Below are 13,609 nucleotides of genomic sequence, written 5' to 3' on the forward strand. Positions count from 1 at the left end.
CCTGAGACTGAAAAGGAAAAAAAATGCTCCTGACAAAGGAGGTTCCTGCCAGTTCCTCAGCTGACAGGGAGCTAATATTTGGAAGCGGACTGTGTGCGAACCGTGGGGACTGGATGTGCACTCCACTTCCCACGGAAGAGACTGGCCTGCTAATTAAAGTCCCACGTCGTGTCCTATCGCCTCACCTCAGTTTCTCTCGCCTTTTCTTCCCTCAGAGCAGCAGAAAGTCCTTGGAGCCCTCCAGATGACACATTCTCATCAGGAGACGCCATCTGAGATTTCTCCTCTTTAAGGCACTGAATTAAAGCTTCTTTGCTCTTCAAAGACAGCTTCAGCTCCTCAATCAGTCTAAAAGAGAACAAAATTTAAATATTAATTCTAAGCTGTTCTCTTAGCTCAGTGGAGCAAGAGGAGGCAGGAAATGGGGCCAGACATCTTCAAAGTAGACAGGTCCAATGACTGAACATAAACGGAATCACATTTTGCAAGGTGGAGATTAAGGGACAGAATTCATGTGACATTAAATGTCCCCTCGCCTCCAGCCTGGCCCTGGTCATCCCAACTTCTGAGCTGCTAGACTCTGGTCTTACTGAGTCACACTCCTGCTCAGACTTTCAACAGCCCCACCACCACCATCAGAGGATTACTAATTTTTTTGGCCAAGAAATCTCTCCAAAAGAAATCTGGCACTGAAGCTAAACAAACATGACCGATAAAGCAGAACTATTCCAGTAAGTGTGGAAAAAAAATGGAGAACGTCTCTCCGAGGCGACTCGGGGCAAACTTAAAAATACACTGACTTTCAAGATAAAGGTCAAACTCTGCAGCGAGGCATTAGAGGCCCTGGCTTTCCAGGCCTAGAAAACCAGGCTCTGCTGACAGCTTCGGCTTCGCCTCACAGGAGGCCACCACCTGCTCCATCGCCAGGCCACGCAAGAGCCACACTTCCAGCTCTCTCCCAAAGCCAGGCTGTTCTGTGCCTCTAGACCTTGATTCACACCGTGCCCCGTACCCAGTACGCCCTTCACAACCCTACTCCTACCTCCGCCTGATATACACCCATCACTCTGCCAGAGGAGTTAGACATTATTCTCCTCACGGGAGCATCGCCAACCAACAACCTCCCTGGTTCCCTCTCAGGTGGAGCTGAACACATCCTTCCCGAGGCCACCAAATTACCCCTATCAACTGTTCCCTGACAAGGGCCAAGTTATTTAGGTTCCCTGAGCCTGCATTTCCTCAGCTATAAAGTGGGGATAACCTGCTTATGTGGAATGGAGATAAGCTGTTTAAAATGGCCCCACACAGCTCCAGGCGTATGGCAGAACTCAACAAATGACAGCTGCTATAATTATTACTTTTTTTAACATTCAATAATTAGCATTTTGTCAAAGGACCCTAAGAAGAGTGTTTCTAGCTAAGCCTAAAAAGTGACTTATTATGTTAGAAGGAGGGTGGATAGGCCTGGAAGTGTGAGATGCTTTCCCTGGCTCCCAGGGCGAAAGTGAGGCGCAGGCTGAAAGTGCCTGGCAATGCACTGGTGCTACCGTCTGTCCCTACGTCCCCTTGAAATCCATATCAAAGTCCTGACACCCAAAAGTGACGGCATCAGAAGGTGGGGTCTTTGGAAGACGAGGTCACGAAGGTGGAGCTCCCATGAATGAGAGTAGTTAGTGCCTTATCCACGGAGCCCCAGAGCGACTCCCTGCCCCGCCTGCCAGGCTGGGATATGGAGAGAAAGAGCACCTCACCTGACCATGCTGGCACCTGACCGCACTGGCACCCTGATCTTGGACTTCCAGCGTCCAGAACTATAAATAAATTTCTCTTGTTTATAAGCAACCCAATCTGTGGTGTTTTGTCACAGCACCCCAAATGGACTAAGACAACTGGATATAGAGGATACCGGCAGCACCAGCACAATGCCCCCAGAACTCGGAAAGAGGAGTAAGACTGCCCTCTATGGGTTCGACTCTGAAGTCATCACATAATCAACTGGAGAGGTAATCGCCAAACCGTACACTTAAAATGGATGTGCTGCGTTCTATGTAACTTACACTTTGATAAAACTGATTTGTTAGTTACCTTAAAACAAGTTCTAGATAGGGCTGGAAATGAGTGGGGCAGGCCTGTGGGGCCTGTGGTCAGGCTGGAGCACCAGGCCCGTCCAAGGGAGCAGCCGCAGTCCAGCAAGACGGCGGCCCGGTCTCGCCACGCCTTCCAGGTTTTCACGAGAAGCGGAAATCCAGACACTTATATGAAATTAGACTTTTGAAAAATATTAGCACTAGTTCAAACATTTAGAAACACTGTGTGGGCCAAATGAAACATATCTGTTGGCCACATATGACCTGCAGGCTCCTCGATGTCAACTGCCTTAAAGATACAGACTAGCTTTCAGCTCAGGCTGGAGGAGATCCAGCAGCTGAAGCACGTGCCTTTGAGGAGGGTGGTGGGGGCCCCGAAGGACATCCTAGTGAGGGCCCTGCCCAAGGCGGGTTAATCTGTATGGCAGATCTGGACTCACATCCCCAGGGTAAGGCCACAGACCTTTATTCCAATTCTTTATTCCAACTGCTTAGCAACTCACCTTCTGGTCTGGGCTTAGCTTCCTAAGAGTCCTGCCTTCAGGGAGGGCACACACTGATCCTCGTCCAGGGAGACTTCCGTCAGAGAGGGCCGTGCCCCCAGCAAGCAGAAATCCAGAGCTGGCACCTGGCTGCCGCACAGTTCTCTGGGAGTGTGGTGGGGCACAGCTACCCCCGAGACAGGTGCATTCACAGTACTGGTAAATCAGGTTTCTGTGCCTACCCAGCCAGACCTATGGGAAACCTCAGGAAGACACAGGCTTTGGCGAGGCCCTGACCTGACCACCTGCATCCACGGCGACCCCTAACTCCCGGATCAGTCAGTACTCAAGGAGCATTAATCCTTCCCAAATTTCCTCTTCCAAAACGGTGAGACGCCAAGCTTCTGCAGCACATGCTGACAGGAACCATTTTCCTCCATGATTACCTTGAAATGTGCCAGGCTCCACACCTTGGCACGTGCTGTTCCCTCCAAGTGGCAGGGCTTCCTCACCCAACTTCCAGCACTCCGCCTCTGAGAGGCCCTATAGGCCCAAACGCCCAAGCAGAGCTGATCACTCCCTTGCTCTTGTCACAGCACAGAACTCAGAACTTATCCCTAGCACCAATCAAGGCTTTTTTTTACATCTGCCCCTCCCACACTGGGAGCTCCATATAAGGAAGACAGTACACAGTTCTCATTCCTGGCACCCAACCCAAGGCCTTGCTCCATAGTTGGTTAGGGAATGAATCGTTATCTCCTTGAATTCAGGCCTTAATCCATATACCCAAGAACCTCCGGGGCTCTCTGTTTCATTTGAGACATGTTGGGATCCCTCAACCCAACATGTCTCAAATGAAAGCTCATCTTCCCACCCCCTCCACCCCAAAACATCTCTTTCTCCCCCTTTTGCCCCAAACTCAGCAAACTGCACTACCATTCCAGTTGCTCACACTCAACACCTGGGTGAGGGTGTCTGTCCACAGCCTTTTCCCTCGGCCCAAAATCCAATCAGCCACCAAGCCCTTCAAGCCAACATGTCGAATCCACCTTCTAAATTCTCTCATCCTTCTCTGTCCCTCGTTCAATCACCTCAGTCCTGGTCATCTGGTCATCAGCATCAATTCTGGACTTCTGTATCAGCCTTAGAGTCAAGCTTTGCACTCAACTCTCCAGGAACAGCCAGAGGGACCTCTCTCAATTTCATTCTGATCCTATCACCCACCCCCGACCCTTAACTCTTCTGTGGCTTCTCACATGCCCTGAGGGCAAAACACAGCCCCTCCAATAAGGCCCACAGGATCTGTCTCAGTTTCTCTCCCTTCCCTCTTCCCACCTCCCTTTCAGAAGAGGACACTCTGCCATGCTGTGCTTCTTTCCGTTTCTTGACCATGCAGGGTGTCCATTCTGCCTCTGGACTTTCACGCAGAAAGTTCCTAAAGCCTGGAACACCCTTTCTTCTTCCTTATCCTAGTACTTCCTCTAGGAAGTTTTTCCTAATCCCTCTAAACTGAATTAGATAAATATGTCAATCCAGAACTCACCCCATCTAGCCAGTATCACTCTGTCCCCCTCCACTCCTTCCACCAAGTGGGAAGATGAGCTTAAAGGCTGCCTACGGGCCATGTGTTCCATCCATTTGTCTGGGCCAAATGGTACACATTTTATTCCTCGACCATCAAAGACCTCTGTATTTGGTCTATACTGTTTTGGCCCCTTGTACTGTACTGATCTGGGTCCTCAGCTTACATTCAAAGACAATGATGAAAAACTGGTCACACAGAATCCATTCGTATTTACTGTGGGAATGCAGTCACTTACTGTTCCCTTTGGAAAGATCCAGAAGAGAAATTTCTCTCTGACGAAGTTAGGTAAAACTGGGCTTCTCCTGAGTTACTAGCTTGTTTTATTTTGTGAGCAATCTGAATCATGTCCGCCAAGATTGTTTTTCCCTTTTTACTTTGGCTACCAGGAAGCTTAAAGCTCAAACTGAATGTTAAATTTAGTATCTGAGGAGAAATTTCCAGCATGAATTTCTATGGACTAACTCTCTCTGTCCCGAGATCACCACCCCATTCCTTTTCCTTTCACCCTGGTTTCACCCCTAGCTTTCTCACTGCGGGAACAAGCAGAAAAGGGAGAAGGAAAACGGAAGGAAGGGAACAATTCTCCCCCCGTGCTGCCAGACGAATGACGATCGGCGCATCACAGGGACAAACGCCAGACCTGTCTTTCTCTTCCAGGACCAGGGCCATGTCCAAGTTCCCCTCGTGCATCTTCTTCATCTCTGAAAGCTGGTTTTCCAAGCTCAACCGCAGAGCCTTCTCCATTTTCATCCCTGCAAAGGCCTTTTCCAGTTCTGCTTGGGCGGCTTTCACCTCCTAGAGTTAAATTAAATGCATTTGATGCAATTTTTCAATACAATTGGGAACATTTTGAAAGGGAATTGGATTAAAATATAAATATGTATGACTTTTTCTCCAGCACATTTCCCCTCCCTGAATTGTACTATACATGGGGAGAATCGGTAATAAAAACATTTGCCAGCCATCTTTCCCTCTTGTATCCTGAAGAGTAATAGGCATTTCCAATGGAAAAGACTCGACTCTATGAGAACGGTTTTGGTTTTGAAAAATCAGATCAATATTTACAGCTCAATGAGAACAAGGAGAAATATGCCTCTCAATATCTAAACATACATAAATTTTAAAGTCACCGTAATCTCCATATAAATTCATCCCACACCCCACCGCCCCCTCACTATTTTTTTTAAGATAATGACTACACAATTCTAAAGCGCATTTTCTATATCTCCAAAGTGATTTAGGTGGTGAAAAACTCTATGTTCTTCCTGAGGGCTCACAGAAGCCAACAGGAAACTAACTAAATCACACAGGCAGTGCCTGAGTTAGGGGAAAAGGCCCTGGTGCCCATGAAAGCGACCTGGGAGTAGACAGGACTCTCCAGCTACTCATGTCCACTGCCTCTGATTACTTCACAAAGATAAAAGTCAAAGTGAACTGGGTTCAAATCCCAGCTTTCCCGCTTATTTGCTGTGTGGCCTTGGGTAGTCGCTTAACCTCTCTGAGCCCCAGCTTCTCAATCTATAAAACAGGGCTAAACATCACTCTGTCAGAGTTGTTGTGAGATTGTCAAACGCCTGCCATGTCACAGGAACCTGGAAAAACGCTGGCTTCCTCCCTGCCCTTTCTCTCCAGTGCCGCCCCCACCACTGTCCCCAAGAGCCTTGCCTGTCAATCTCAGTGATGGCTGCAAAAAATCATTTCCCCAAATTCTGAGACAACAAACAACAAAACCTATCATTTACTGAGTTCCTACTCAATGCCGCGCTTTGCAGCGAGTTCTATTTATATTATCTTTGATCCTCACTCAACCCTGAAGAGTTACATACTGAGAATGCAAGCTCTGCAGCCAGACCGCCAGGCATTTACTGCCTGTGTCACCTTGAGCAAGTGACTTACTCTGTGCCAGTGTCACCATCGTTTTCCTTTTGTTTTTAAAGGATGATAAAAGTATTTACCTCCTACGTTCATTGGAGGGATTAACTAGATCAATGCATGCAAAACGCTGAGAAGGGTATTTCACACATGGTAAGCCCTCGATGAACTGTTAGTTCCACTGCTGTTATTACGATTCCTACTGCAAGCAGGTCTCACTAGCTTCATTTTACAGATGAAGAGGCAAGAAGCTGAGGGAAAACAGATGCTTTACCCATGGTGACTAAGCTAGTGAGAGTGAGCAGGGATTCAACCCAATCCTGTCAGTTAGGCTGGCACGCTGAAACACTGCGAAGCGCTCGCTGGGAAGAGTAAGATGAACAAACAAAAAGTCTCTTTAAAAGTCTCATGGTCATCTTCACTAAAATTCAGAAGTCAGGCTCAGAAGACCCTACTTTTGGTTCGAGCTCCACCACTTATGACCACGCCCTCTAAGCGTCTCGCCCTCTCGGAGCTTCCTCATCTGTGTTGTGGCCCTAATATCTACACACCCCTACGAGGCCGATATAAGGGCCGATGTGAGCATCTTCACTATAAGATGCAAAACGCAGCACAGGTGAATCCGCGTTTTTGTATCCAGCATTGCCTTTCGGTGCTATTTCTCCTCATATCTGCTAAGAAGAATCAGGGTTTCGGGTAAAGACAGTGAGATGAAACAACAGATTTCGAAGACCAAAAATGAAGTAATTAGTATTACATAATACTAGCTTTAAATGGAGGGAAACTTTTTAACACCTAGGAGACAGATTTCTAACCAAGAAACATCCTGACTCCCATCAGTCACAGGAAGCAACTGAGAATCAGTAGACGGAGAAGCTACACACAGTGCCTCCCCGGGAAAAGGCATTGGATGAGCCTGGCGGGATGGTGGCGGGGTGGCTGACCGGGCCTGCATGGACACACGATGGCCTACAAACCAGGAAATCTGGTTCCAAGCTTAGCCACTGTTGGGGGAGTCACTTCCCCTCTCTGGGCCTCAGTTTCCTCTTCTGTAAAATAAAGGGACTAAACTAGACAATAAGAGCGGTATTACAGCAAGAACACAGGCTTTGAAATCAGCAGTCCTAAATTTCAATCCAGGATTAAACTGAGACTAGGCAGTATTTCCCTCTGTACCTCAGTGTCCTCACCAACAGGAACGAAGACAACACTGGCCAGTCTGCAGGGCGTAAGGATATGAATTCTATACGTGGGGTTGGAATCCCAGAGATGCTCAATAAGATGACGCTTGTTCCTGCTGACACTGACGGTTTAGGAAAGGGGGATCAAAATTCTGCCCACTCCGTTATAACCCACTGTGAGCAACACACTCTCCTCGGGGCTTCCGGACTTGCCTCTTGTAAAAGGAATATTCTTTGGGTCAGGAGATCTTCGACCTGCTGCACCTTCTTCTGAGCGTCCTCTTTCACCCGTCGAACTTCAGAGCCGCCCCCTTCAGCGAGGCTCTCCACTGCTTTGCTGCGAGAAGAGGCAAAAGTGTAAAATGCATCAGGGTGACAGCCAGCTGGTGAGTTCAATCACCCCGAGAGACAAGGAACGTTTGTTAGTCACTTCTCCCACAGACCTGTACTGAGCTTCTTTTTTAGTTTAATATTTGTAATTCTAAAACACCACTCATACAATATAGAAATGTAACACATCAATGCACTGTACACTTTAAATTTACACAATATTACATATCGATTATGTATCAATCAAAATACATATATATTATTAAAAAACAAAGAAAGAAAAGAAAAAAGAATCATCGATCATCTTATCATTCAGGATAGCTAAGTTAACATTTTAGTATATAGCCTTGCAGACATTTTCTACAAAAATAGAACCATACAGTACACATCTGTGATCTAATTTTATTGTTTAACACACTATAAACATCCTTTTGTACCAATAAATATAAATCTATATCATAATTTTTAAAAGCTACATTTTAATTTGCTATATGAAATATACTGTACTATAATAAATCAATTCTATTTTTAAAACATTTGGATTGTTTCTGATTTTACATATTTGTCTGGTAATACTTATAAAACTTTGAGAACAGTACAATGTATTCAATAAATATTAGTATTATTGTTTATTAACATAAGCAATGTTATAATGTATGTATATTATCCAGGAGTTTCCTTAGGGTCAATTCCTAGAAAAGGAATTACTAAATCAAAATGTAAATAATCTTTCAAGATTTTTTTTGACAACTATTATTAAATTTCCCACCAGGAAGTTTCCCACAAAGTACATCCCTCCCCCAATAGTAGAAAAGGTAGAGAGCTGGTCTGACAGACCAACGTGCAAAGGAACAGTATGCAACGTAAATAAATCAGAGGGATGAAGGGCTTGTATGCCCTGTCTTCTGCCAACCGGAGGGGAAAGTATTTTTTGTTTTGTTTTTATTATTTATGCCTACAGCATCCGGTCTTCCTAGGTGGTCTCCCATCCAAGTACTAACCAGGCTAGATGCTGCTTAGCTTCCGAGATCAGACATGGGGCTAGTTCAGGGTGACATGGTCGTAGACTGTGGACCGTGGCTCCACTGGGGCATGAACCCAGGACTTTCTGCGTGTAAAGCAGACATGCTAACCGCTACACTATGGAGCCACGTCCGGGATAGCGTTTTAAATACAGGACTAGCTACCACTTGGGGCATGAGGAGAGAGCATGCGAGCAGCCCACACTCCACGCGACTGTACCATACAATGCAGAGTTCACATTGCTGGGCACCATGGAATATCCTCGCCGCCTGGCAAGCAGTGGTAGGGATGGCACACGAAAATCGGTCACAGGACCACAACCACTGACGCCTCTCATTTTGGTTCTTCCCAGAAGAAAAAGAGTCAGGTATGAATCTGTGAGACATGTACTCAGAGAAATTCTCATCAGCTTTCTAAAATGTCTGCGGGTTTCCAGAAGGCAGAATAATATAAAGGAAATGGCTCCACCTAAAGCTGGTTTCTCAGAAAAACTGCAACGGAACAAATCCACTCAGCAGCCTCCCATGCCCTACTTTGGGGGTATGTAAGGTTTTTTCCGACCAAAAGCCATGTGATCAGACATGCACATGTACAGGCCATGTGAATTTCTGACGGAGAACAATGTAAAGTCAAGAGGGCCATACTTACTGTCCAAGTCTCAACAAAGACCTGGAGCCGCCTGCAAATAAAGACTTTATTCAGATCTTGTTTCCCTCTTTCACCAATGAGCCTTCAAAAGGCCCCAGTGTCATGATATCATCTTAATGGAATTCAATGTGAACAAGTGGAAAGAAAGGACAGATCTGAAGCTAAACAGATCTGCTTCCGAGTTTTTAGTCTATTATGTCCTTAGTGTGACTTGGGGTAAATCACTTCTTACATCTCAGTTTCCTTATTTGAATAATGAGATGATGACTTCTTAGAATGAATGTGCTAACCATGCGGTGGCCACAGCCTGGTGCCCCTTCCTCTCTGATCTAAGTGCTGCATGACTGCCTGTTGTCCCTGAGGCCACCGCAGCGCCGGCTCCTGCTGAGATTCTCTGAGAGGCACTAATTCTACCCTCTGCTGGCGTCTGAGCTGAGAATAGATGATCTGCTGGCCGGAACTAAGGCCACCATTGCCACTTCCTGATTAATGGCATGAAATGTCCCGAGCCCCCACTCCTTCATCTCATTTCTTGATCAGCACTGTCTGGAATTCACAGTGACTCACAGTCATTTTTCTGTCACTCCTCAAGAGGCATTAAATATGGCTGCAAGAATTCTGGACTAGAAAGCTTTTCCCTCCTGAGCCTTACATAAAGGATTTTTCCAGTCCTGAATTTCCTCTAACCACCCTTGGTTTAGAGTCCTTGGACTTTATAGAAGCATCCTCTAGAAAATGGCTCGCTTATTACCCCATCTGCTCCCTCCATATCCCCACCCTCCATCCCCACCCTCCATCCCCACCCTCCATCCTCACTCCCCACACCACCCAGGGAGTGCAAATACACCATCTCCCTCCTATCAGCCCAGATGGAACCTTTGTTTTTACAGTCAGCACCACATTCACTGTCAAGAGGCTGACTACAATTTTTAACAAGTAAGGGTATTATGCAGTTTGTTTGCATTTTAGTTATACCAATAAAATATACTTCCAATAATAAATGTTCCAACTTTTCATTTATCATCTTTGCATTTTACAGTTACTGTAGCAATAAAATTTATACTCAGCAGTATGGTGCAATTTTCCTCTGCTAATGGAATTATTATTTTTGTTTTTGTTTTAAAACTACAGGGAAAAAATTTTACTCTCGACGACATGTCTGCTTTTGTTTTTAATGTCCCCTTATAGTAACTGATAAATAGAACGGAAGCCAGCAAACATACATGTTTACTTCAGAGCGAGGCGGACCAGCCCCAGCGCTGGGACCAACGTGGGCAAGTTCCCCTCTCCTGGGCCTCAGTTTTCTCTTCACTCAAACGGGAACACTGGCTGCCTCACGTAACTGCTGCAAAATCAAGTGCAGTAAAGCACGTCAGGTGCCAGGCACGGGGTTTGGGGCAAAGAAGAATCTTGATAAATGTTAGTTCTCTCCCTCTACCCTTTCTTTCCTTATCACATTTAGGCCAACAGATGGGACAGAGAGCAAGACCTATGAGAGGACAGGTTGAGCGAAGCTGGTCCAACCCAGCTTTCCAACCTGATACAAAAACGAACCTTCTATAAACACCACCCTCGCTACTCTTTTCAACCATGAACATTTCCTCTTGATTCTTTCCATTCTAATTATAGCTTTTCCCATATCTCCCATCCACCCCCCTCAAAAGAAAACAACCATAAAACTCAAAAAGAGAAGGTACATAAAGATAATTTTCCATCAACAAATATGAACCACACACACGCCACTAGGTCCCGGGCAATGAGAGGTAAAGGGAAGGCACACTTAGTAGATGCGTGGAAACGGTGTGCACATCATGTCTACGGCAGGGAATTCATGCGAACTCTATGAAGTAGGAACAGCTGAGGAACCAAGGCTCAGAGGCCACAACCCACCTATTGGTAGAGCCAATCCAGAGCCCCTGCCTCTTCCATGAGTCCTGTACTCTAACAAAGGGGGAGGAGAGGCTCTTGGCCTTAAAGATGCAGTGTCACATGGGAGAAATGAGAAACACACATAAAAATAAAAAAAGAATATGAAACCTAGTGATGAAGCAGAAGTCTCAGGCCTGAGTTCTAATCCCGGCTCTGCTCTTTCTGGCTGGATGGTTTTAGTCGCAGCCCTGTCCTTCTCCAGGACAAAATTCCCTCCCTGCTAAAAGGATGTTTTCCTCGAGATTTGACTCTCAGGAAAATGATGGAATGCAAACAGATGTCAAAGTGTTTTATAAAGTCAAAAGTGCCACACACATTTGGGACTGCCATTACATGCCACAGAAGTCTGTGCAGAGACTGACGTAGGCCAAGGCAGTCCTGTGAGATCCAGCGTGAGCCTTTCTGTAGAGTGGACAAGAGGCAAGGTGTTTGGGCGGGAGGGGCTGGGAAGGGGAAGGGTTCTGCCGGGGCCAAGTCAAAGCGGCGGGAACAAGAACATCTTTAGGATCTGTGAACTGTGGGATAAAAAGCTGGAAGAGAGAAAGCTGGAGCAGCTGAATCATCGTGAACGTTCTTAAACAACTCATGACCTGAACCCCCAAACCCTGACATCTGCCTTCCCATCCATTACCACATCCTGTTAACTCTGCTTCCTAAATGTCCTTCCAATCCACCCATTCACCTCCATCCCTAATCTCTCACCTAAACTACTGGACTAGCCTAACCGGTCCTCCTACTTCTATTCCTGCTCCCTCTACCAAACATTTCCCACTCAGCATCCAGAGCAGCCTTTTCAAAAACAAAACTCTGGTTGTGTCTCAAAACCCATTAATGCTTTCTCTTCGATCTCAGAATAAAGACCAAAATTTCTAGTGAGGCCTCAAGACCCTGTAAGATGAGGCCGAGCCCCCTGGACTTCTCCCATTTCCACAGACCTTCACGTTCCCCTCCCCTCCCCCTGAACACTTTCGCCACCCTGTCACGTAGTTGATTTCTTCTTACCCCTCAGATCTCACCTCAAATGCTACCTCCTCGGGCCGCTTGCCCTGAAAGAGATCTCTATTTATAAATCTACTCCTGCTCCCATAAACTCTCAAGGCTCCCTTTATTCTCCTCATAGCTCTTCTCCCAGTTTATATTGACACGTTTATTGTTATTTTTGTTTGTGCAAGTATCTCAACACCAGCAGCCACCAGAACGAAGCCCCACGTGTCTCTCTGGTTCGCCACTGCATTCCCAGGAACTCAGCCCAGTGCAGCATGGAACAGCTGCTTAATATTTTCTGAGGAAAGTGATAAATCAGGTCAGACCCAAAAGGGCCCTAAACACTAGTTTGGGCAGTTTGGGGAATCTCTGCATACAAACATGTGCACAAGCCGCACAAAACACCTAGCCCTGTGTGCTGGTACCGAGGAGTGCACAGAGCCTTCGTGAGTTTGGGTTTTCAGCGGTACGTCTGACTTAACACAAATCCTAGCCAAGACCCGCAGCCGGCCGGGCACTGAGTATGAAACAGAGAGAATTCTCGTACTGACTTCCAGGCCTAGTAAAGTAGGCTTGACTCCCTGCCTAGAGAATGATAAACGATGTGCGTCCAAAAAAACAAAAACTTGTTAATTTGCTTTATTCACTCATTCAGAAAATACCATGTGCGCAAGGTCAAGCCTGGGCCTGGAAACCTCCGATCTACCCAAAGCCAACAGCAATCTAACTTCCAGCTGCGGGCCCTGTGGCAATAGCAGGAATAAGACGGCCCAGCCCAGAGCAGCGAGCTGCAGCCAGACTCCGCTTCCCGTCCCACATCACAGGAGGTCCACTGCCATGACCCATGCATCGTTTCCCCAAAGCTTTCAGCCAGAGCCCTGGGGGTCAGGCCTAGGAAGTATCAGTCCAGTCTGACCAAGCGAAACTCAGCACACTGTGGTGTCCCCACTGGACCCGCAAACACCCTCTATCACTGCACCCTCCATTACACAACTCACCAGTCTCTGATGGGCTCCTCAAGTGAGGGAATGTCTCTTTTCAAATCCTCAAAGTGTGATACCAGTAATTACACGATAAGTGTTTATGAATGAATGAATAAATAACCAAGTGAGTCACAGGCTATACTCTCTGAACTATGCTTATTGTTCAATAAATATTTAAATTAACTGATTAATTAAAATAATAGTTTTCAGATGTTCTTTAAGCAAAAAAGAAAAAAAAAAACGAGCAACTCTGGTTGAAGCCCCGCCCTCCGCCCGTCCCTTGCCCATTTTATGGCAATGAGACACTTACGATCTCGATGGTGCTCACAAATATATTGCTGAGGAAAGGCGCCAGACATACAAAAACAATATATGGATATCCATTGTTATAAAGTTCAAAAATAGGCAGAATTAAGCAATGGTGATGCTCCTGGCCAGCACGGCGGTCATCTTTGTGGGAGAAGGGAAAGATCTGGGAGCACAAAGGGGACTTCTTGGGATCCGG

The 13,609-nt window shown here is 46.3% G+C and overlaps 1 protein-coding gene across 1 annotated transcript in view; it reads right to left on the reverse strand.

Moving 5' to 3' along the window:
• The window catches only part of CDK5RAP2 (CDK5 regulatory subunit associated protein 2), a 169,843-nt gene that overhangs the window by 125,898 nt on the left and 30,336 nt on the right, over window positions 1–13,609 (reverse strand). Inside the window, 3 exon segments of the mRNA XM_011360968.2 lie at window positions 186–348; window positions 4,795–4,949; window positions 7,421–7,544. Coding sequence (XP_011359270.1) covers window positions 186–348; window positions 4,795–4,949; window positions 7,421–7,544 — 442 coding nt within the window.

The sequence above is a fragment of the Pteropus vampyrus genome, unplaced genomic scaffold (assembly GCF_000151845.1).
Source record: "Pteropus vampyrus isolate Shadow unplaced genomic scaffold, Pvam_2.0 Scaffold61, whole genome shotgun sequence".
NCBI lineage: Eukaryota > Metazoa > Chordata > Mammalia > Chiroptera > Pteropodidae > Pteropus > Pteropus vampyrus.